Genomic DNA, 23,237 nt, shown 5'->3' with positions numbered 1-23,237 from the left:
CTTCCTCAATAATTAGAATATACAGCCCATAGAATTTACCTAATTAAGATGTTCACTTTCTTGGTCTGCATGTCATACATCTTCTTCATTGCATCCTTGAACTTTGTGAAACATGGTCATTCCCGTGGGTAGTGTTATTGATTGCTATCCGACTTGACCCAACTAAATGTTAATCTATCATCATCCATCTAATCATGTAACTGTGTGTTGTTCCAGGCTAAATAAGTGCCAAAAAACATCAAAATCATTGTATTGTAATAGTTGACATGAAGATTTAGATTTGTATAATTGTGTAAGTCTAAAAATACTTACATTATAGGTAGTCATGTCAGTATCTGCATCGATGTACACACCATATCCCTCCATTGGAGTTTTCTTATGCCTTCTCTTTCCTAGTCCCTTATGTTGTTGTTTGGATTTTTGTCTTGCACTACTGTCCCTTTGAGCATTAGCATTATCAACTTTAGATGCTTCAGACTAAGATGGATTTTTCTGAGAAAATAATGGAAATGTCAGACTATTTTAACCTAACATTTAGAGTTTACAATATACAGCTTAAAATATGGAAACTAACCTTTGTACATGTTCTTGCATTGTGTCCAGTAACCTTGCAGCACTGCATGTCATAATTCTACCATTCCTTGACATTTTTGTTGTTGTTGTTCTCTCATCCAGCTCTTTCCTTCTATTCTTTTTTAGTCTACCAGGTAGTTTCTTGGACTTAGGAGGTAAGATAGGTTGTTTGCCTATCATTGGCCAATGTAAATCACCATGTAAAGGCACTATTACATTGTCATATAGCTTGAAGTATCTCCCTTTTGTGTACCACTCTGACACATAATCCTCAATTCTCTCCTCTCTAATGTACAACACACACATGACATGAGGGCAAGTAATGCCACTCAGTTGCCATAACCTACGTGCACATTCCTGTGTTAATAAATTAACCACATATTTATGACCATTGTGTCTGACTTCAAACCCATTTTTGCCTTGTGCAACCAAATGACAATAAGCACTCTCTTTCTTATATTCATCCAACATTTTCATGATTCTATCAGGAAACTCACCACCCACTTATTAACCCTCTCTCTTTTTTCAATTATTCTGTTCATGACTCTAATCCTGATATCCTTGAACATACTAATGACAGACATATAACTTGCCTCTATTATGGAATGGTTGAATGCCTCACACAGATTATTGTCCACCATATCACACTTTGAATAAGTGTCGAAATATGCCTCGACCAATTACATGGATCAACCTTAAGGAGATCAGTCTTAAGCTTGTGCATCTTCTTCTTCCAATTCCTTCAGTGCTTGATGTAATTGGTGGACTGTTATCGACTTTGCACACTTCCAAAACAATGATTGAAGCCTCCTCCCTTTGTGCTCTTTCCTCCAGTTTGCAAAAACATACCTTGCACAGAACCTGTGTTTTGCAAAATGCAATAATGCCTCCACAGTGGGTACTAGCCCCTACATGGCTACATTACAAATAGTAAAAATCAGGTAGATTTCAATGTAAAATGAAATAATACAGCTTAAAATCAGGTGTATTAATTTCAATGTAAGAATCAATTAAATCTTATACAAAACATTGAGAGGTTTAAAAGATAAAAGAATCCAATTAAATCTTCATAAACACTAATACACTTTTAACTAACTGATTATAGATTAGAGCAATTCAGATAATTAAGCAAACAAGCACTAGTGAAAATGTTTACATGAACTTCAATCACTACCTACACATTCACCAAATAATATATCTACAAAATATAAACGGGTCATGAAATTTGAAAAAATTTACACTTATTAGGCTATAAAACTGCACTCATTGGGCTAGACAAAAAATCTGAAAAAATTATGGTTGAAAGCCCTATGTGTCTATATTCACTATATTCAAACAAATCATGAATCAGAGTTTTCTAGAGGAAGTAATTGCCGTTTAAGCGAAGGAAGGTTAGACTGTCAATTCTGGACCTTCCTTCGCTTAAACGGTTATAACGTCATCTAGAAAACTTTGATTCACGAATCGCATGAAATGTGTGAACTAGAAACATAGGGCTTTCAACAATAATTTTTCTAGATTCTTTCTGTGACCCAACTAGTGTAGTTTTACAACCAAAGTTGACCTATTAGTAGACCTGGCAAAACGAGTCTGGACCCGCGGTTGGACCGTACTCGGGTAAAAAATATAGGGTACGGGTGCAATTTATTAAACCCGTTTTTTTGACCCGTACCCGTACCCGACCCAAATTCACAAGGTTTATACGGGTGAACCCGCGGGCACCCGTATTTGCATTAATGAATTTTGAATCCCTAATTTTTTCACGCATTCAGCCATTCACGCAGCAGTCACGCCTCTCACTCTCTCAGTCTCATCTCATTTCTGATCTCTGATCTCTCACATCTCTGATCTCTCACTCTCATGTCTCATCTTATCTCTGATCTCTCACTCTCAGATTCTCAGTAACTTTATCACAGCCGCATCTCAATCTCTCATCATTCTTCTTCGTCTGAAGTTCAACTAAATCAACTCCCTATCTCGGTGTCTCCATCTTCGATTAATAGTCAGTTCGTCACTCGTCAGCTGGTAATGAATCCCTAACCCCTAATTTTGTGTGTTTGTTTTTGTTTTTTTGACAGATTTTGTGTTTTCTTTTTTGTTTGAATGGTTAATATTTTGTATTTTAATTTTTGTTTGAGATTAACATTGTTTACACTTACATTGTTGTCTGGTTGAGCTTTCCCTGTACGTAGATCTGCATAGAGTTGTTTTCGTTGAGTGTGTTTGTGTTGGGTTCCCCTGGTTGCTAGGTTTTGCAAGTGGGGTTTACTTAAATGTATAAGGGATGTATACTGGTTGATTGAATTAGAAAGTCTATTGAAACTGACTTCTTTATTTAACTGGTTTGGCTGGGAACTTTGATAAATGGAAAAGAATAAGTTGATAAGATGTAAGTTTTTCTTGTAATCCTTAAAATGGTCTCCCAATCCAAAGTACTGGTGTAACATAGGGAAAGTTGCATTTTTTTGTACATGATCACTAGTTTTGATCAATTTCTTTGCTCAAATGATTGGGCCTAGAAATTTCATAAATGGAAAAGAACAACTTCAGCGTATGTGAAAATCATTGTAATCTTTAAGATTATTTGAAAATGCAAGTACTGAGGTAACATGGGAAAATCATATTACTAGAACTTGTCCTATGTCATCATGCATTTTAATCAATTTCTTTGTTCAAATATCTTTGTCCGTGAATTCCCTTAAATGGAAAGGTAAGTTGATAGAAAGTGAAAATTTATTTCAAGCTTTAAAATGTTCTGAAAATGCAATTATTTAGGTAAATTGGGAAATTCATATGAATTGCTCTTTTTATATTATCAATTCATCACTCTTTTTCTTCATTTATTTACTTTCAATTTCATTATCTTTTGCTACTAATTAACTAATTGACAAATGAATACTCATTCCTTCTTTAAAGAGTCAATTGGATTCTTATCGTATATAATCGGCTATCTTTGGGAATTGTTGGCAACTTCATTTCTACAGTTAGTCATCAGTGAGAGCTAAATCATGAGTCCAGTGGTTAACTGATACAGATTATTTTCATCTGCAGGTTCGACAGGAAACTGAAAAACACATATGATCATCTACTCTTCAGCAGGTCCTGCCCTTAGTTAATGCTTAATCCTCGGTGCTGTTTGTGCAATAGTCATTAGCGATTCAATGCAGATTGGTTTACAAAGCTAATAGTAATTGGACTATCTTAATGCCTTTTAGGTTGCCCATGGTTGAAGGAGAGTTTTTCTTTAGCTTCTGCTTGATGTTATCTTACAGTATCTAGTAATATTGCTTTTTGGTTGTGTATTGAGTTTCATCTGTGCGTCTCCTTCTTTTACAGAAGTCCTTTATTGAGTGTGTACACTGACATGTCTGTAACATGTAAGGTAAAGTTCTAATTTATTGACTCCCCGTTGGCTATTTTTCTCTCCTTGTTGAACGCATATATACTAAACCACAACATTTTTTTGTTTGCCTGTACCTTTAAATTCATTATTTCTACCCTACACCCTACCCTTGATTAGTGGGAAATAACAGAAACTTTTAAATTTTGACCTGGTAATGGTCAACTTTTGCTTAATATATTGCAAGCATGGGTAGCTGTGCTGGTTAGGCACCACATGAAGGAACTACCCTGTTATGTTTAAATATTTAGGAAAAAATTGATATTGACAGTTAATTGTATGCTCTTCTCTGTTAAATATGTTGGACAGTATATAAGTCGATGTCTATCTTTTTACCCAGTTTTCTTATTCAAAGTACAGACCAACTGCATTAACTGCATCTTTCTTTGATTATGCATAAAGTGGTTAATTCGTGATTCCTTGTTTTATGTTGGAATATTATAACCCTAACCAATCCATGCTGGAGTTATTTTTTGCCCGTGTTGAAGAATGGATCTCACGCAGTGACTCAGAAATAATTGATGAGACAATGAAGGAGCTTGCTAAACTCTTTCCTGACGAAATTTCTGCTGATCGAAGCAAAGCAAAAATTGTGAAGTACCATGTTGTAAAAACACCAAGGTTAGATGGCCAACCTTTTAAACCTTTCTGTAAATTTCAAAGGTTCCAATCCTAGATTTATTTAACATAGTAAACATAGAGGCATCATAAAGGGCATAATATAATAGGCCAAAAATGTAAATGTGGGGAATGGATATAAACTTCAAGCAGCACTTTTTACTTTCTTATATTTTTATTATTTACATTTATTAATATTTAATCATTGTTTTGTAGATGATGAGGTGAATGATGATTCGGATGATGATTTTGATACACCATTGACTCATCTCGAAACTGTGGAATCAAGAGACTCTATCACGTCCATTGTGGGATGAACATTTGCTGTCCTAAGAATGTTTTTTATTGAATATTGGATTATGTATTTGTTTATTTTAGTTGGTATTTATAGTTTATTGACTTATTTTGTTTGTTTATGTGTAATTGTGTATTAGTGATTTTGTATTTGTTTATTTTAATTAATATTTGTAGTTTTGTATTATATGTTATTGTTTGTTTATGTGTTATTTGTTTATTTTGGTTCCTATTTGTTTATATTCTTAATTAAATTGAATTTAGAGTAGTTGATTTAGGGGGTGTAAATGTAAAAAATTAAAACTGCAAGAATTTTGGGGGTGTAATTGTCATAATTGAAAACTATTAGGGGTGAAATGTAAAAACCAAATATGGAGAGAGAAAATACGGGTTCACCTGCGGGTCCACCCATACCCATATAGGGTAGGGCACGGGTCCAACATTTTAGACCAGTATAACTCAACCAGTACCTGTTTGACCCGGACCATACCCGGCCCACCCACCCATTTTGCCAGGTCTACCTATTAGTAGCTAAAATCCTGAATATTCACTTCTTCTTCTTTACTTTGCTCAAAACCTGAACAAAAACTTAAAACAATACACCCTAAACATGAGAATATGGCACAAAATTCAGCAATAGAGGTAAAAAAAATATGTAACAATGTTACCTTCTGTTGATTAGAAATAATAGTCAGCCCTCTTTCATCTGCAGGCTCAATGCCATCCTTCAGAAAAGACATGAACCAAGTCCAACTCCTTCTATTCTCACCTTCCACAAAGGCCCGTGCAAGTGGATACATTTGGTTATTGGGATCCCGAGCAACAGCAACCAAAAGCTTACCCTTACATTTTCCCTTCAAGAAGCAACCATCTAACCCAATTAAAGGTCTACACGCCTCCACGTAGCCTTTCTTTAATGCATCAAAGTATATATACGACCTCTTAAATTGTAGTTAGAGTCATCTACAATAGATGTTAACAACTTCACTGTACTACCTAGATTAGACCTATGCATCTCAGCTACATAATCCCAATGTCTGCCATATTCATAATCAATGCCCCCATTCATCATTTCAATCATTTTATGTTTAGCCCTTCCACACTTAGATAGTTGCACATCAACCTTTAATTCTTCCTTAACTAATTGTTTTAGTTCTCTTAGTCTAATACTAGGAGTTATCTTCACCCTACTCAAAAAGTGATTTGCTATAACTGTGGATGTCACTTTCCTATTACTGTTGGTCATAGGACGTGTATGTATTTCATTGCAAGTTTTGACAATGAACTTACCAGAATTTTGCTCATATGATGCATAAACATAAAAGGGATCATTTCCAACACTACACTTGACACCAAGCTTTTGCTGCCTACATATGGTAAACCTAGTCTTAACACTCCTTTTGACATAATATTTGGTCACTGCATCCGTTTTGGGTTATCAAAGACTAGGTTTACAGGAAATTTCAGGAAGGAACATTTAGGATCATATGCAATAGTTTTCCTAGGCCTTCTTTTACCATGCTCAACTTCATCTTCCTCCCCCTCACTTGATGTTATAGTACTCTCCACCATCTTCACCTATATTGACTTGAGATTCTACACCTTCCTCATTAAGATCTCTCTCCTCTCTATCATTTAGCTCTTGTCCTCTTGCTATTTTGGCAGCCCTTCTTTTTGCCTTGAACTCTCTCACAAATTTTATATACTCTTGAAGCTCAAAATCAAACTCATAAGCTAGCTCCTCAACCTCAAAATCCCTATCAGTATCACCATCAGAGCTTCCATTCCCACGATACTCACCACCCTCAAATCTTGGATCATTCTCCTCTATATCACAATCACCCTCAGTATAATTACCCTCTTGCCTTTGAATACCATAACTTTTCCCTTGAATACAATGACTCTCTTACCCTTGAATACCTTGTTCAAATCCATTATCCCTAATACAATATGCGTTTATACCCTCCATTCAATGGCAAACCTAATTCATAGACAAACTTAAATTATAGGGACCACCAACAATGAGAAAAACATGTGCATCACGAGTGAAATGTCAACACAACTTTTCAAAGTAGAGATTTTCTCTTGTCTTTATCCTGCAATCTTCAGATTCTACTACGATTCTACCACTCTTCCACCACTTCAATCATAACACTAAAACAAAACAAAGTAAAAGAGTTTTCTTGGGTATTCAATGGAAGACAAAAGTAATAGAAACTAATAGTTGGCTATTCAATCAATAATTAAAAATCAAACCAAAAACACAACCCACCCACTGACAATAAGTATTTAACAATGAAATAAACAACACACACCCTACCCATTGACAATCAGTATTTAACAAGGAAATAAACAACACACCTACCCACTAACATTCAATAATAAAAAATCAACGAACTTCGACAACATCACCTTATGAATAACAAAAAATCAATAAAAGGGAAAGTCACCTGGCCTAATACTGAAGACAATGACATCTGACAAACCCTAAACCCAAAAAGGTTTGCTCTTCGTGCTTCACGTTCGTAGAACACTTTAATCGAAAACTTTTTTATTTTCTTTTTATTGTGTTTCAATCAAACAAGATTTGAAGATGGAAAAGAAAAATTAAGCAGATTTCATGAGGATATTTTCTTTTTCTTGGTAAGATTTGTCTAATGACAGCTGCAAGAGTTTGGATTTTCCTATTTCTTTTGTTTCAATCAATACTTTTAGGGTCTAATTTTATTTTAGTTGCTTAATTGTCTGGTTACGCACTGAGTTTTTAATTGGGGCAGGTTTTCGTTCTAGCCTAGGTGGTTTAGGTTATTTTGGGTGCATTTTGTGCTTTTTGTGGAATTAAAATGAGAGGAAGGGGTAAATTTGAAGAATTTAAATTATGAAAATATACACAAACACATTCAACCATTAATCAACTTATTTTGTAGAACAAAATTAAAGAACATATGACAGCCAATTCACTATGCTTGTCATTCAAGATCAATTCTCCACTCCTTTACCTTCCTTATGATCAATGGAGCCAAACTCTTTATCTTTATTACCTGAAGTTTCTTCCTCTTTGTTCACATTTTCTTCTGCAGACTTCTCTTTTTCTTTCTTTTCTTTCTCCGCCTTCAACCGCGCTTCTTCCTCGGCCTTCTTTCTCGCTTCCTCCTTCGCGACCTCAAGAGCTTCAATCAAATTCTTCAAACAACTCTCTGCATTTTCCTCGTCAGACTTCGGCATCAAATTCTCCGCAACATCAGCAGGAGTCATATCGGTTTCCGCCAACATTCTCTCAATTTCTGCATACAATTCATGCCACTCAATATTCAAATAATTCTTAGCCAGCACCTTGAATGCTTCAAAGCTACAATAAGACATTTCAATGCGCATATCCATTCTTCCTCTTCTAATAAGAGCTGGATCGAGCTTGTCCACAAAATTAGTTGTAAACACAATGATTCTTTCTCCCCCACAAGCTGACCAGAGCCCGTCAATGAAATTCAACAGCCCGGATAGTGTAACCTTGCTGCTTTTGTCTCTCTCCTTTTCCATTTCTTTTTGTTTCTTTTTAATCGGATCCGTCTCTTCTTCTTCATCATCTTTCTCTTTTTTCTTCTCGCGTTGACCAGTAAGATCAAGTGAGCAATCGATGTCCTCTATGACAATGATTGACTTACTCGACGTCTCGATCAAAAGAGTCCTCAGCTCAGTGTTGTCCTGGACGGTTGTAAGTTCAAGATCATAGATATCATAGTTCAAAAAATTCGCCATGGCGGCCACCATGGTTGATTTACCAGTTCCTGGAGGACCATAGAGGAGATATCCACGCTTCCAAGCCTTCCCTATTTTCTTGTAGTACTCTTTGCTTTCACTAAACTTCTTCAGATCTTTCTTGATATCTTCTTTCTTCTTTCTCTCCATTGCCAAAGTATCAAACGTCGCCGGATGCTCAAAATGAACATGGCTCCATTTTGTTGCTTTCCAGCCATGCCAGTTCTTGCTCGGATTGTTACTGTATAGTTTTCTCTGCCGGTTCCTCACTGTAGTGGCTTTTCCTTCGTCTAACACGTGGCTAATATAAGAACCCGTGATCAAATCCCTGTGACTCTTATGAAAAGTGAGCTTGTAAAATCTCTTCTCATCCGCAGCAGGGTAAAATGAAAACGAAAAGTCTCTTTTGGGAGTGTTTTTACCCAGTACCCACCAAATTTTGACGCCTTTAAACTCATCGGTAACCTCTTCTTTATCGTCCATACTGAGGACAATAGACTTGCTATCTTTGACGACATCGGCTTTAAACCTTGAAGCTCGCGTACGCACGGAATCATTGGCGCTGAGATAGGTTTGAATTGCGGAGAAGATTTCGCTGCGCTTGAGACGTTCGTCTGTGAATTCAGGGAACGTAATTTCAATATATGGATACACAAAACGAACAAGTTTGTGACTGTATTTTTCAATATAGCCCCATAGTTGATATGGGAAGTATTCTTTAAGAATTGCCCTTACAAACATCAAACTCGCTATAACTGAGCCTAGAGTTGCCCAAAATTCTCCCATCTTCACCATTGTGTTAATTTGAACCTTGCTGGTTAAGTTATAAAGATTCCCACAAGTAGATTGCATTTGGCTGTTTTTGGGATCTAAGTGGCTAGATGTAGAGGGAGGGTCCACTAATATATGTCAAAGTATATTATTTTTTAATTTAATTTGTTTTGTTTTTAACTTGTGTGTTGTCTTTTTCATCTCCGAACCGACTCAGGTTTTATTGGCCATTATTTATAGGGTAATGATACAGTTACTTAAAAAAATATATTGAGTTCATGCGATATCACCTTCTTTTCTTAAAAAAAAAAAAATCATAATTAATAGATGGTCAAGATGATGCCACATCTATAAATACATGAATTCGGCGTATTTTTTTTTTGTAACTGTATAATTTTTCTTATTAATATTAGCCCTCCATCTTTGACTTCAACCTAATTCCTATTTCCTAGGTATGCGCAAAGTTGAGCTGCTTCCATGAAAGTGTGCATCTTGACATTTTTCTTATTAATATCAGCCCTTCATCTTTGACTTCAACCTAATTCCTATTTCCTAGGTATGCGCAAAGTTGAGCCGCTTCCATGAAAGTGTGCATCTTGACAAGAGAAATAAAGACTAAACGACTTTTTTCCACCAGGTTTGCCTTAATAACAATTTTCCATCAAAAAATTTTAAAATACCACTTTCTCATCTAAAATTTATATTTTTTCAATACGTAAAAAAACACTTTCCTTTCTTAGTTGGTATTCACCGAATTACTAGGAACTAGAATAAAAAAAATTTTATAGAGTAAAAACTGATGAATCAAATGATGGTGATCGATTGAATATTCACTATAAAAATAAGCCAGAAATCAGTTAAAAACAAAAAACTATAATTTTGTGATAGCCGACTTAGTGAGAAATTAGGTATCGGAATGAGATAGGTTTTACAGAAAGGAGATTGTAGGTTCAAACAGTAGTAACATAAATAATTTTTGCCACCAAAATTAGTTTTAAATAGTAACAAAATATTAACTTTGCCAAAAATATGATATTTTTAAAATTTAGGTGGAAAAGTATCATTAAGGGAAAGCTTGAATGGGAAAAGTCGCGTTTACTCGTGAAATAAAAAAAAAAATTCTTTTTCTCCCCGTTGGACGAGGACAGTTGAAGTTCCATTTCCTTGAACTAAAGTTCTAACACAAGACGAGCTATTGGTATATAGGTTGATTGCATTCTTTATATTGCAAGAATTAACTTTAAAAAATTACTTGGAAACCAAAAAACTATGCATTGATTAATGTAATGGCGTGGATTAGAGTATATTGACAGTTTTGATAATATTATAAGAAGAATCATGACGTTATAACAGTGATATATCATCATACTAATTAGAAGATCGTTATATATATATTAATTATTTGACAGATTCATTGCATGGAGAGTGGAGACTCTAATTACTTTGCAAAGACAGGATTCCAAATAATTTTCTGTGGCCTGCAGATGTAGACAACTTTAGCTTTTCTTGTTTATCGTGATCCGCATAGTCTTCACTTGAATAGATAGGGCGAATACTCTCTCAAGTCAAGTTGGGGGGGGGGGACCTGGATCGAGCTTGTCCACAAAATTAGTTGTAAACACAATGATTCTTTCTCCCCCACAAGCTGACCAGAGCCCGTCAATGAAATTCAACAGCCCGGATAATGTAACCTTGCTACTTTTATCTTTCTCCTTTTCCATTTCTTTTTGTTTCTTTTTAATCGGATCCGTCTCTTCTTCTTCTTCATTCTTCTCTTTTTTCTTCTCGCGTTGACCAGTAAGATCAAGTGAGCAATCGATGTCCTCTAGGACAATGATTGACTTACTCGACGTCTCGATCAAAAGATTCCTCAGCTCAGTGTTGTCTTTGACGGTGGTAAGTTCAAGATCATAGATATCATAGTTCAAAAAATTCGCCATGGCGGCCACCATGGTTGATTTACCAGTTCCTGGAGGACCATAGAGGATATATCCACGCTTCCAAGCCTTCCCTATTTTCTTGTAGTACTCTTTGCTTTCACTAAACTTCTTCAGATCTTTCTTGATATCTTCTTTCTTCTTTCTCTCCATTGCCAAAGTATCAAACGTCGCCGGATGCTCAAAATGAACATGGCTCCATTTTGTTGCTTTCCAGCCATGCCAATTCTTGCTCGGATTGTTACTGTATAGCTTTCTCTGCCGGTTCCTCACTGTAGTGGCTTTTCCTTCGTCTAACACGTGGCTAATATAAGAACCCGTGATCAAATCCCTGTGACTCTTATGAAACGTGAGCTTGTAAAATCTCTTCTCATCCGCAGCAGGGTAAAATAAAAAGAAAAATGTTATCTTTACAAAGATAATACAAAGAGAGCTATAAAGTGACATCAACAATAAGTAAAAAAATAAAGAAAAAACGGAAAAAGAGGGAGAAAGAGAGAGAGAAATCATGAAGATGAAGGGTGGAAATTATCTTTGTATGTCCTCTTTGTTTTTGTCTTTGTAAGACTAGTATTGCTAAAATGAAAATGAAAAGTCTCTTTTGGGAGTGTTTTTACCCAGTACCCACCAAACTTTGACGCCTTTAAACTCATCGGTAACCTCTTCTTTATCGTCCATACTGAGGACAATAGACTTGCTATCTTTGACGACATCGGCTTTAAACCTTGAAGCTCGCTTANCCTCACCATTAAGGGGGTTGGTTCATTCATTACCCAGAGATAACTCTCTCTCTTGTAAAAAGTAAGAGCAAAGTACTTTCATTAACTCTCTTGTACGTCAGTCCGCTTAGCGACCTGACCCTCACCAACATCAATACAAAATCAGTGGACGTAGGATTTGCTACCTTAGCATCCGAACCACTTAAAAAGTCCCTTTTCATTTATTTCTAAAAAAAGCATCCATTGTTACGAGCATAAAATTCATAAAACAGTGTCACCCACGTGAAAATTGGTTGGTGCACAAATCGAGCATCAACAATATGGATACACCAAACGGACAAGTTTGTGACTGTATTTTTCAATATATCCCCATGGTTGATATGGGAAGTCTTCTTTGAGAATTGCGCTTATAAAAATCAAACTCGCTATAACCGAGCGTAGAGTAGCCCATAATTCTCCATCTTCACCATTGTGTTAACTTAAACCTTCGCTGATTAGGTTATAAAGGTTCCCACAAGCAGATTGCAAATGGCTTTTTTTATGATTTTTTAATTTAATTTGTTTTGTCTTTTAACTTGTGTGTTGTTTTTTTCGTCTCAGAACCGACACAGGTTTTATTGGCCATTTCTTTGACTTCAACCTAATTCCAATGTATACGCAAAGTTGAGCGCCATGAAAAGTGTGCATCATGTCATCTTGACAAGTGAAATAAAGAGTGAACAACTTTTTCCCACCCATGGTTAGCCTTAACGGCGCTTTTCCATGCAAAAAGTTTCTCATCGAAAACTTATATATTGTTAATAGTAAACAAAACACTTCACTTCCTCAATGGGTATTTAACAAGTTATTAAGAGTTGAGAGATTTTATAGAGTAAAAACTAATAAATCAAAAGATAGTAATCGATTAAATATTTACTATCAAAATTAAGCAAAAATTAGTTAAGAACAAAAAATTATAATATTATGATGGCCAAAAATCAACGAGAAATTAAGCATCAGAGTAAGAGAAATTTTATAAAAAGAAGATTGTAGGTTCAAATGGTAATGACAAAAAAAAATTTTATCATCAAAATGAGTTTTGGATAATAACAAAATATTAACTTTGGGGATGATATTTTAAAACTTTTTAGATGGAAAAGTGTGATTTAGGCAAATCTTGGGTTGAAAAAAAGTCTCTTTTACTAGTGAAATAAAATAAGATTCTTATTCTCCCCATTGGACGAGGACAGTTGAAGTTCCATTTCTTTGAACTAAAGTTCTAACACAAGATGAGCTATTGGTATATAGGTTGATTGCATTCTTTATATTGCAAGAATTAACTTTAAAAAAAATACTTGGAAACCAAAAAACTATGCGTTGATTAATGTAATGGCGTGGATTAGAGCATATTGACAGTTTTGATAATATTATAAGAAGAATCATGACGTTGTAAGAGACTAAGAGTGATATCATATTATCATCATACTAATTAGCAGATCATGATATATATTAATAATAATATGACAGATTCATTGAATGGGAACTCTAATTACTTCGCAAAGACAGGATTCCAATAATTCTCTATGACCTGCAGATGTAGACAGCTTTAGCTTTTCTTGTTCCTCGTGATCCGCATAGTCTTCACTTGAATAGATAGGGCGAATACTCTCTGAAAGTCAAGTTTTTGTTACCGGGTTAGGTTTGGGAAATAGGATTTGATTAGATTAAGATGATTTTGTAAGATATGATTAAACTAGATCACATAAGATTGGACCACATATAATACATTGGACCACATATAATATAATACATCGTTTTAAAGCCTGGCTAGTTGTGAGATCTAGCAAGGTAATTAGGTTACGGGTCAATCAGTCCAACTGGTAATATCAATGATGTGTGATGTCAACAACAAAAATATATTTATAAAATTACCAGTGAGTCCCTCAAATTGTAGTATATTAATACCTTTAAAAAATTAAATTAGCCCTAAAATTTTAATTTATTTTAAAATATCCAAAAAAATTTGTTAGTCTCTAGAGTTTTAAAATATTATAAAAACACCCTTAGAAATTAAAATGAATCCCTATAAGTTTGAAATATAACAAAAAAATCCCCTAGAACTTGAATCAGACTAGAGAGGCTGTTGGGTCTTGGTGGGTGTCGAATCCAATAAATAATAAAATTCTCATTCTCAAAAAAATACAAATTGCAACAATGATGAGCAAGGTCGTATCCACAGAAATTGGGTAGATTTATTTTAATGAAAATTAAAGCAAAGAAAATAGGGGTTTTGAAATTTCGAAGTGAAATAAAAAGAAATCAATTATAATCAACTAAAAATTAAGGAGGAATTAATATCAAGCAAATATCCAACCAAAGGTATAATTTCATAATTGGTTCAGAGAATTGATCACAGATATAAGGATAAAATCTTCTATTCAAATTGGTTATGGTTATTAACAAGCTCTAACAATCTATCTCTCCTTACTTTCTCGATAACCAAAACAAGCTCTTTGATTACTTCGCTTGTTAATAAACAACCCTAAACAAGCTTTTAGGATTTAATCTATCGACAACATTAATAATTAGAGAGACTACCAATTCTAGCCAACAAATACACAAGCTCGATTCATTTAGACTAGATTATATATCTTCATAACATAAATCAAAAATCTCTCTATAATTAACTATGTTGTTTTACCACTAATATTAGAACATTTAAACAATTACAGATTTAAAGATTTAAATGGCAATTTATTAACCTGATAATTGAACAACGGGCCCTTTGCATCAGTTAATCAAGACAATAATTTTTAATAAATATAGAAGATATATAAATAGTGAAGAAATAAAAGAACACTAAAAATTATTTAGATCTCACAATTCTTAAAGAACCAAAACTTCAAATCCTTCAACTGAAAGAAAAGTATTTAGCTACTCATAATTAAAAGAACGCCTAAAGAAAATAGAAGAGAGAGAGGTCGAGATCCCCTTTCTTGTGAATAATCTGTGTATTTATAACTCCATCTAATATTAGTTTCCCTATTTAGATAAAGAAGCAAATCTCACCTTAATAGGGAGTCTTGGCAAATCCTAGAGATAAGAATGGGTAACTAAATCTTTCCAGCTATAATATATATCATTTTTCTCCAACAAATTCGTAACCCTAGGTCAAAAACCTCAGATCCAGTAAGGCGCGCTCACGCTTTATCTGCTGACTGCTTTTGTGAACATTTTGGGAAAACAGGACGTGCCCACGCTTTAAACAAAATCCGCTTCTGGAATGTATCTCTTTTTTAGCTCCGATTTTTTCTCTCCAAATCTCTTGATTTTAAATTCAATTTGATTTAACTCCTCAATCTACTCCACAGAATACGAAACATAATCAAAATCCAAGATTTAAGCATTTATAACCATTAAAACATAAGAAAATATATAGATATTATGAATTCTTATCAGGTCTCAGTTGGACCGATTCGAGTTTTAAAACAGAGATATAATATTGTGTTTTACCATGCATTGGATAGGAATGTACATACTAAAAATTAATTGAAGATCTTTAAAATTAATTATATATACTAAAATAAATTAAAGATTTTCAAAGTTAATTTTATATTGTTTAACTAATAAAATATTTGATAACGTTCTTTATTTATATAATACTATTATAAGTAAAAATATAATGTTTATAATATTAATTTTAATATAATTAATTTAAAATATTAAAAAAAAAGTCCCCAACTTGAGTCAAGGAATCCCATGCCCCCCATGGACTACTTGTCCCAAAAGACTCTGATTAGATGAGCGGCTTGGACCACCATTCTAAACTTAAAAAAGAAGTAATCGGATCCCATAAATAGTGCTACGTCCAAACATACCATAGGAGTATTAATGTTAATTTTCAAAATTTTATTGTAAAATTACTATAAGCAAAGAAATAATAAGGATCTAACTAAGATAAATGAAAGATAATGAACTTAGACAACAAAGGAAGAATACAGGGACTAAAAGGTTATTCTCTTTCTCATTCACTTGTCTCTCCCAATTTTGGTACAAAACTTTACAAAGGGGAAGGGGGGTTTGTGTGCAATTTCTGCTGAACCAATAAAATATTTCCGCACTTTAAAATATTTCAGGTTAGATACATGACCTTTCCAGAGTTCATATGGTGTTTTGCCTGTTTTCTTCAAAGGAATTCTGTTTTGTATATAAGCTGAAAGTATCGCTTCCCCCAACAAATTAAAAGGTGCTCCAGAACTAATCAACATAACATTCACCATTTCTTTTAAAGTTCTATTTTTCCTCTCAGCAACTCCATTAGACTGTGGAGAATAAGGAGGTGTAGTCTCATGTATAATACCATGATCTCTACAAAAAGAATCAAAGTCATTTGACTCATATTCATCTCCTCTATCTGTTCTTAACCTTTTAATTTCCATATTGAATTGATTTTCAACTTCATTTTTATATGTTAAGAACATTTTAATTGCTTCATCTTTACTTCTCAATAAGTATACTGTAGTAAATCTAGAGTAATTATCAATAAAAGTTATATAAAACTTTTTTCCTCCTCCGGCCATGGTTTGTTTCAAATCTCCAAGATCATTTTGAATTAAACCAAGAAGCTCATTTTCTCGTTCTAGAACTGGTTTACAAGTCTTTTTAGTGGATTTAGATTCCACACACACAATCACATTTATCAATATTTGAAATATTGACATTTGATAATAAACCAAGTTCTTTCATCTTTTTCAGATAACCATAATTCACATGACCTAATCTATCATGCCATAAATTTATTGAATCAACAACGTAAGTAGAAAAAAGATGCATTTTCATTCATAATACTATTAAGTACACCAAGTTTAAATAACTCTCCAGAACAATACCCCTTCCCAACAAAAGCCTCATTCTTGAATATTACAATTTTGTCACCCTTAAAGGAGACTTTCACTCCAGCCTTTCCCAATACATAAATAGATACAAGATTATATCGAATGTTTGGAACATTTAAAACATAGCTGCCATTATGGTATTTCAAAATACCAAGTGTTGATTGCTTTTTGGATTGTTATGCAATTAAAGCAATAACAGTTTCAATTTTTAATTTAAAAATGGCTGTTATGCAATTAGTATAATGACAGGTTTTTGAGTTGTAATAGGTGAGTGGCAGTTTTATGGGTGGCTATTATGATTTCAGCATTTATAATATTAATAAATTGGTGTAATTTGGTTGTTATTATATTAATTATTGGGAGAGAAACATCCAAATATTTTGTGTATAAAAGGTTCGATTCATTTTCATTTGTAATATACTTCAATTGCTTTTGCTCCCATTTTCATATTGTGTCAAAACACTTTTAGTTCTCATTATTGATATCATATCATCACTACTCGGTTACTTCTCCATTATTGTTCTAAATCTCTATTAGAGTGTGCACTTTAAAAGGAGATTTGTCATTGTATCCTGGAGCTCAATCCGTTGTTGAGCCTTTTTGCACTATGAAGATTCTTCCAATAGGGGTGGAATTCTGATCTAAAGGACAATGTTTTTGCACGCCTTGATGCTGCAATCTTGCTGCTATTTCACTGCTGTGTTTGTTGCTGTTTCACTGCTGTATTGTTGCTGTTTTACTGTTGTCTCTCTGTTGTTCTTACTGTTATTTTCCTGTTGTCCTCTTACTATTTTCCTGCTGTTTTGCTGTTGTTTTTCCTGCGATTCTCTTGCTATTTACCTCCTATTTCACTACTTTTATTCTACTTTTTCGTTACTGTTCTTTTGTTGGTTTGCTGCTGCTGTTTTGCTACCAATTTTATTATTAAATTCCAACATTCTTAAGTTTAGAATTTTTCCAAGATGGACGCTGCAATTCTCACTGCCAAATCACTTCCTGACATCACCAAAATTGAGCATTTTGTCGAAGCTCATTTCAAGAGATGGCAAGAAAAAGTATTCGACTCTTTGGATGTGCTCGGTTTTGCAGAGTATCTCTCAACAGAAGAACCAAAACCTGGAGTGGAATATTTTGACAAAAAACTTGATACATGGAAGAAAGGAAATAAGGTATGTCACCATACTATTCTCAGTACATTATCCAATGAGCTTTATGATGTTTATTGCGCTTATAAAACTGCACATGAGATATGGACAATCTTGAAAAAGAAATATGTTGTTGAGGATGCTGGATCACAAAAATATACCATAGGAAACTTCCTAGATTTTAAAATGGTAGAAGAAAAAGAGGTATCCATGCAAGTCTATAACTATCATTTATTGATAAATGACTTGAAAAATGAAGAAATAATTCTTCCTGAAACTTTTGTGGTTGGTTGTTTAATTGAGAAACTTCCAGATTCATGAAGAGATTATAAGAATAGTATGAAACATAAGCGGAAGCAAATGAGCTTAGAAGATGTGATAGTACATATTAGGATTGAGGAGACGAATAGGCATAGAGATAAAGCTGATAAGGCCAAGGAATTGACATCCAAGGCTAACGTTGTTGAAAACCAAGTGGCTCCTCCTCAACCTAAGAACAAGAAACTGCATAGTTTTAAGAACAATAGTAAGAAATTGTTTAACAACAAAAACGCCAACGCTTTCGAAAAAAAAAAGGACATTGTTTTGTGTGTGGGAAAACTGGACATTTTGCTAGTCAATTCAGATACAGAAAAACTGGAGACAACAAAAATCCTCCTAAAGCCAATCTGGCTGAGGGAGATGATGTTATTGCTGTTGTGGTTGTCTCACAAGTGAATATGATTGCTAAAAAGAAAGAATGGATAATTGATTCTAGGGCCACAAAGCATATTTGTGGAGATAGAAATTCTTTCTATGAATATATACCAGTGAGGGATGGAGAAGAATGTGTTTACCTTGGTGATTCCCGCTCTATTCCTGTTATGGGAAAGAGGAAAATTCTTCTCAAACTTACTTCTGGGAAAACCCTCTCACTGAGTAATGTTTTACATGTTCCAAACATTTGATATAATCTTGTATCTATTTATGTATTGGGAAAAGCTGGAGTGAAAGTCTCCTTTGAGGGTGACAAAATTGTAATGTTCAAGAATGGGGCTTTTGTTGGGAAGGGGTATTGTTCTGGAAAGTTATTTAAACTCAGTGTACTTAATATTATTATGAATGACAATGCATCTTCTTCTACTTATGTTATTGATTCAATAGATTTAAGGCATGGTAGATTAGGTCATGTGAATTATGGTTATCTGAAAAAGATGAAAGAACTTGGTTTATTATCAAATGTCAATATTTCAAATATTGATAAATCTGATGTATGTATGGAATCTAAATCCACTAAAAAGACTTGTAAACCAGTTCTAGAACGAGAAAATGAGCTTCTTGGTTTAATTCACATTGATCTTGGAGATTTGAAACAAACCATGACCATAGGAGGAAAAAAGTTTTATATAACTTTTATTGATGATTACTCTAGGTTTACTAGAGTATACTTATTGAGAAGTAAAGATGAAGCAATTAAAATGTTCTTAACATATAAAAATGAAGTTGAAAATCAACTCAATAAAAAAATTAAAAGGTTAAGAACAGATAGAGGAGGTGAATATGAGTCAAATGACTTTGATTCTTTTTGTAGAGATCATGGTATTATACATGAGACTACACCTCCTTATTCTCCACAATCTAATGAAGTTGCTGAGAGGAAAAACATAACTTTAAAAGAAATGGTGAATGCTATGTTGATTAGTTCTGGAACACCTTTTAATTTGTGGGGGGAAGTGATGCTTTTAGCTTGTTACATACAAAACATAATTCCTTTGAAGAAAACAGGCAAAACACCATATGAACTCTGGAAATGTCATGTACCTAACCTGAAATATTTTAAAGTGTGGGGGTGTCTTGCTAAAGTCCTAATTCCTTAACCTAAAAGGAAATGGTTAGGACCCAGGACTGTTGATTGTATGTTTGTAGGTTATGCTCAGAATAGTGCTGCTTATAGATTCCTGGTAATAAAGCAAGAGGTCGGTTTGTATGATGCAAACACAATCATTGAATATAAAAACGCAGATTTTTTTGTGAATGTTTTTCCTAAGAAAATCAATTGTGAAAAGGCTTTACCTCAAAATGAAACTTCTGAGAGTTCTCCTCAAAATGAAACTCTTCAGAATTCTTCTGAAAGTTCAGAGTTAGAAATAATGAGAAGTAAGAGAGTTAGAAAAGCCAAAAGTTTTGGTGATGATTACTATGTCTTTCTTACAGAGAATGATCCTCAGACTTATGAGGAAGCAATGACTTCTCGAGATGCATCCTTTTGGAAAGAGGCAGTAAATAATGAAATTGAGTCCATTATGAGTAATCATACATGGGAAGTAGTTAATTTGCCTCCAGGAACTAAACCAATAGGGTGCAGATGGATATTTAAAAAGAAATTAAAGACTGATGGATCAATTGATAAATACAAGGTAAGATTGATTGCCAAAGGTTATACACAAAAGAAAGATATAGATTATTTTGACACTTATGCTCCTGTAACAAGAATAGCATCAATTAGAGTGTTAATTGCTTTAGTTACAATTTACAAACTACATATACATCAAATGGATGTAAAGACAACTTTTCTTAATGGAGACCTGGATGAAGAAATTTATATGAAACAACCAGAGGGTTATGTTATCCCAAGTAATGAGCATAAAGTATGCAAACTGGTAAAGTCCCTTTGTGGACTTAAACAAGCACCAAAACAATGGCATGAGAAGTTTGACCAAGTGTTAGTCTCAAATGGTTATACAATTAATGATTCAGATAAATGTGTATATTCTAAATCATTTGAAGACAACACTTATGTGATAATATGTCTCTATGTTGATGACATGTTAATATGGATGTGATAATTAAGACTAAAGAGTTTCTTGCCTCAAATTTTGATATGAAAGATATGGGAGAGGCAAATGTTATTCTTGGGATTAAAATCATTAAGATGAATGATGGTCTTAAGTTATCACATCAACACTATGTTGAAAATTTCTTAAGAAAATTTGGGTATTTAGACAGTAAACCCGTCTCAACTCCTTATGATGGAAACACTCAACTCAAGAAAAATACACAACACAGTGTGAGTCAAAATAGATATGCCCAAATCATTGGTAGCCTTATGTATTTAATGAATAGTATGAGGCCTGATATTGCTCATGCTATCACTAGATTGAGTAGGTATAATCCTGATAAGAGTCATTGGATAGCATTAGATAAAGTTGCTAGATATTTGAAGGGCACCATTGATTATGGGCTAACGTTTGGAAGTACACCACCTATATTAGAAGGATATTTCAATGCCAATTAGATATCAAATTCAAATGAAATAAAATCCACAAGTGGTTATATCTTTACACTTGGTGGAGGTGTTGTGTCATGGGAGTCTTCCAAACAAACTTGCATAGCTCGGTCTACCATGGAGTCTGAGCTTATCGCCTTAGAAAAGGCATGTTCTGAGGTTGAGTGGTTAAGGAATTTCTTAGCAGATCTTCCCATTGAAACTCACCCTCCTGTTTCAGTATCAATCCATTGTGATTGTCAGGCCGCAATAGCGAGTGCAAAGAGCAAAATTTATAATGGGAAAAGCAAACATATCTGGATAAGACATACCATTATAAAGCAGTTGCTAAAATCTGGGGCAGTGAGCCTAGATTTTGTGAAGTCAGAGTTAAATTTGGCCGAGCCTCTGACTAAACCACTAAGTAGGAGGTTAGTGGAATACACTTCGAGGGGGATGAGACTCATGCCTAAAGCATAAGGCAAGAGTGATGGTAACCCTACCTATGTGATTGGAGATCCTAGGAAGTAGGTTCATAAGGGTAATAATAAGTCACTTATTGTCTTGTTAAGTATTATCGAATTTTATCTATAGAGAGTCCTCCCTATGGCGAGATAATACTGATTGCAGTGAATAAGGTTGAGTAAAATTACTCTTAATGAAATCCATAGCCAACATAAATAGTGGTATGAAAAACTGCAATTCACACCTTATGGAGGTTCACTTATGTGAGTGTGGAATTGGGTCGATTCCTATGAGAGCTTAGACATGCATCTCTAGAGCACTCATGAAATCCAAGCTAGCACAGGGTCATAAAGTGCTAAACCGCAGAACAATATATAATATTGAGAATTTAGTGTGAGGAACTAATCCTCTGAATTACATGAAGAAATTTTTGGTTCATAGAAACTTAGTTTCACCAAATTTCTGTAACTCACGTTTAGTTACTCAATGATTGGTTCATAGTCTGAAAGACACCAACTCATAAACATTAAATTCTATAATCAGTGGTGATTGGTTATTTTGAAATATGTGGGGGATTGTTATCATAGATGGGCTATTATGATATTTCAAAATAACAATTTTTTAATTAAATTTTTGGACTGTTATGATTTGAATGCAATTGCAATTGCTTCAGTTACTTTACAATTCAAATCATGGCTGGGCAGTTTCATTTTTTAATTAAAAATGGTTGTTATAAAGGCTGGGCAGTTTCAATCTTAATAATTAAAAAAAAAAAAAAAATGGTTGTTACATGTAAGAGGCAAGTATAAAAGGGGGTGTTTTATTCTCCTTTATGAAGAGACAATTTTCCTACTTGAGAGAATTCATTTTGCCTCTACATTTTTATAACTTCCAACTCTCCTTCACCACTTCTATTTTATCTTATACTGTTCTAAATCTCTATTAGAGTGTGCACTATAAAAGGAGATTCATCATTGTATCCTGGAGGTCAATCCGCTGTTGAGCCTTTTTACACCACGAAGATTCTTCCAGTAGGGGCGAAATTCTGATCTTAAGGATAGTGCTTTTGCACACCTTGACCCTGCTGTCTTGCTGCTATTTCGCTGCTGTGTTCGTTCTTTTTCACTACTGTATTGTTGTTGTTTTGTTGCTGTCTCTCTGTTGTTCTTGCTGTTGTTTTCTTGCTATCCTCTTACTATTTTCATGTTGTTTCACTACTGTTCTTTTGTTGTTTTGCTGCTGTCTCTCTGCTATTTTTCCTGCGATTCTCTTGCTATTTTCCTGCTGTTTCACTGCTGTTCTTCTGCTATTTCGTTACTAGTCCAGGATATGAATAAATTTATTTGAATTGAATAAACCCAAGTATGTTCCACTAAGATATCAAAGATATGATATTCTCTTTCTCATTCACTTGTCTCACAAGTTTGGTACAAAACTTTAC

The 23,237-nt window shown here is 34.1% G+C and overlaps 2 protein-coding genes across 2 annotated transcripts; both read right to left on the bottom strand.

Annotated features, from left to right (window-relative positions):
* Positions 1–7,761: 7,761 nt before the first annotated feature.
* Positions 7,762–9,500, bottom strand: LOC116140236 (AAA-ATPase ASD, mitochondrial-like). Its single transcript, XM_031425862.1, has one exon. It carries the CDS (start codon positions 9,491–9,493, stop codon positions 7,865–7,867), a length of 1,629 nt encoding a protein of 542 aa, XP_031281722.1. The 5' UTR covers positions 9,494–9,500; the 3' UTR covers positions 7,762–7,864.
* A 1,477-nt stretch (positions 9,501–10,977) lies between these two features.
* LOC116140228 (AAA-ATPase ASD, mitochondrial-like) lies at positions 10,978–12,062 on the bottom strand. Its single transcript, XM_031425855.1, has 2 exons — positions 11,967–12,062; positions 10,978–11,757 (listed from the first exon to the last, which is right to left on the bottom strand). Exons 1-2 carry the CDS (start codon positions 12,060–12,062, stop codon positions 10,978–10,980), a joined length of 876 nt encoding a protein of 291 aa, XP_031281715.1.
* Between the last annotated feature and the right edge of the window lie 11,175 nt (positions 12,063–23,237).

Source organism: Pistacia vera, unplaced genomic scaffold (assembly GCF_008641045.1).
Source record: "Pistacia vera cultivar Batoury unplaced genomic scaffold, PisVer_v2 Contig366, whole genome shotgun sequence".
NCBI classification, from domain to species: domain Eukaryota; kingdom Viridiplantae; phylum Streptophyta; class Magnoliopsida; order Sapindales; family Anacardiaceae; genus Pistacia; species Pistacia vera.
This window is presented reverse-complemented; position numbering and strand designations above follow the sequence as displayed.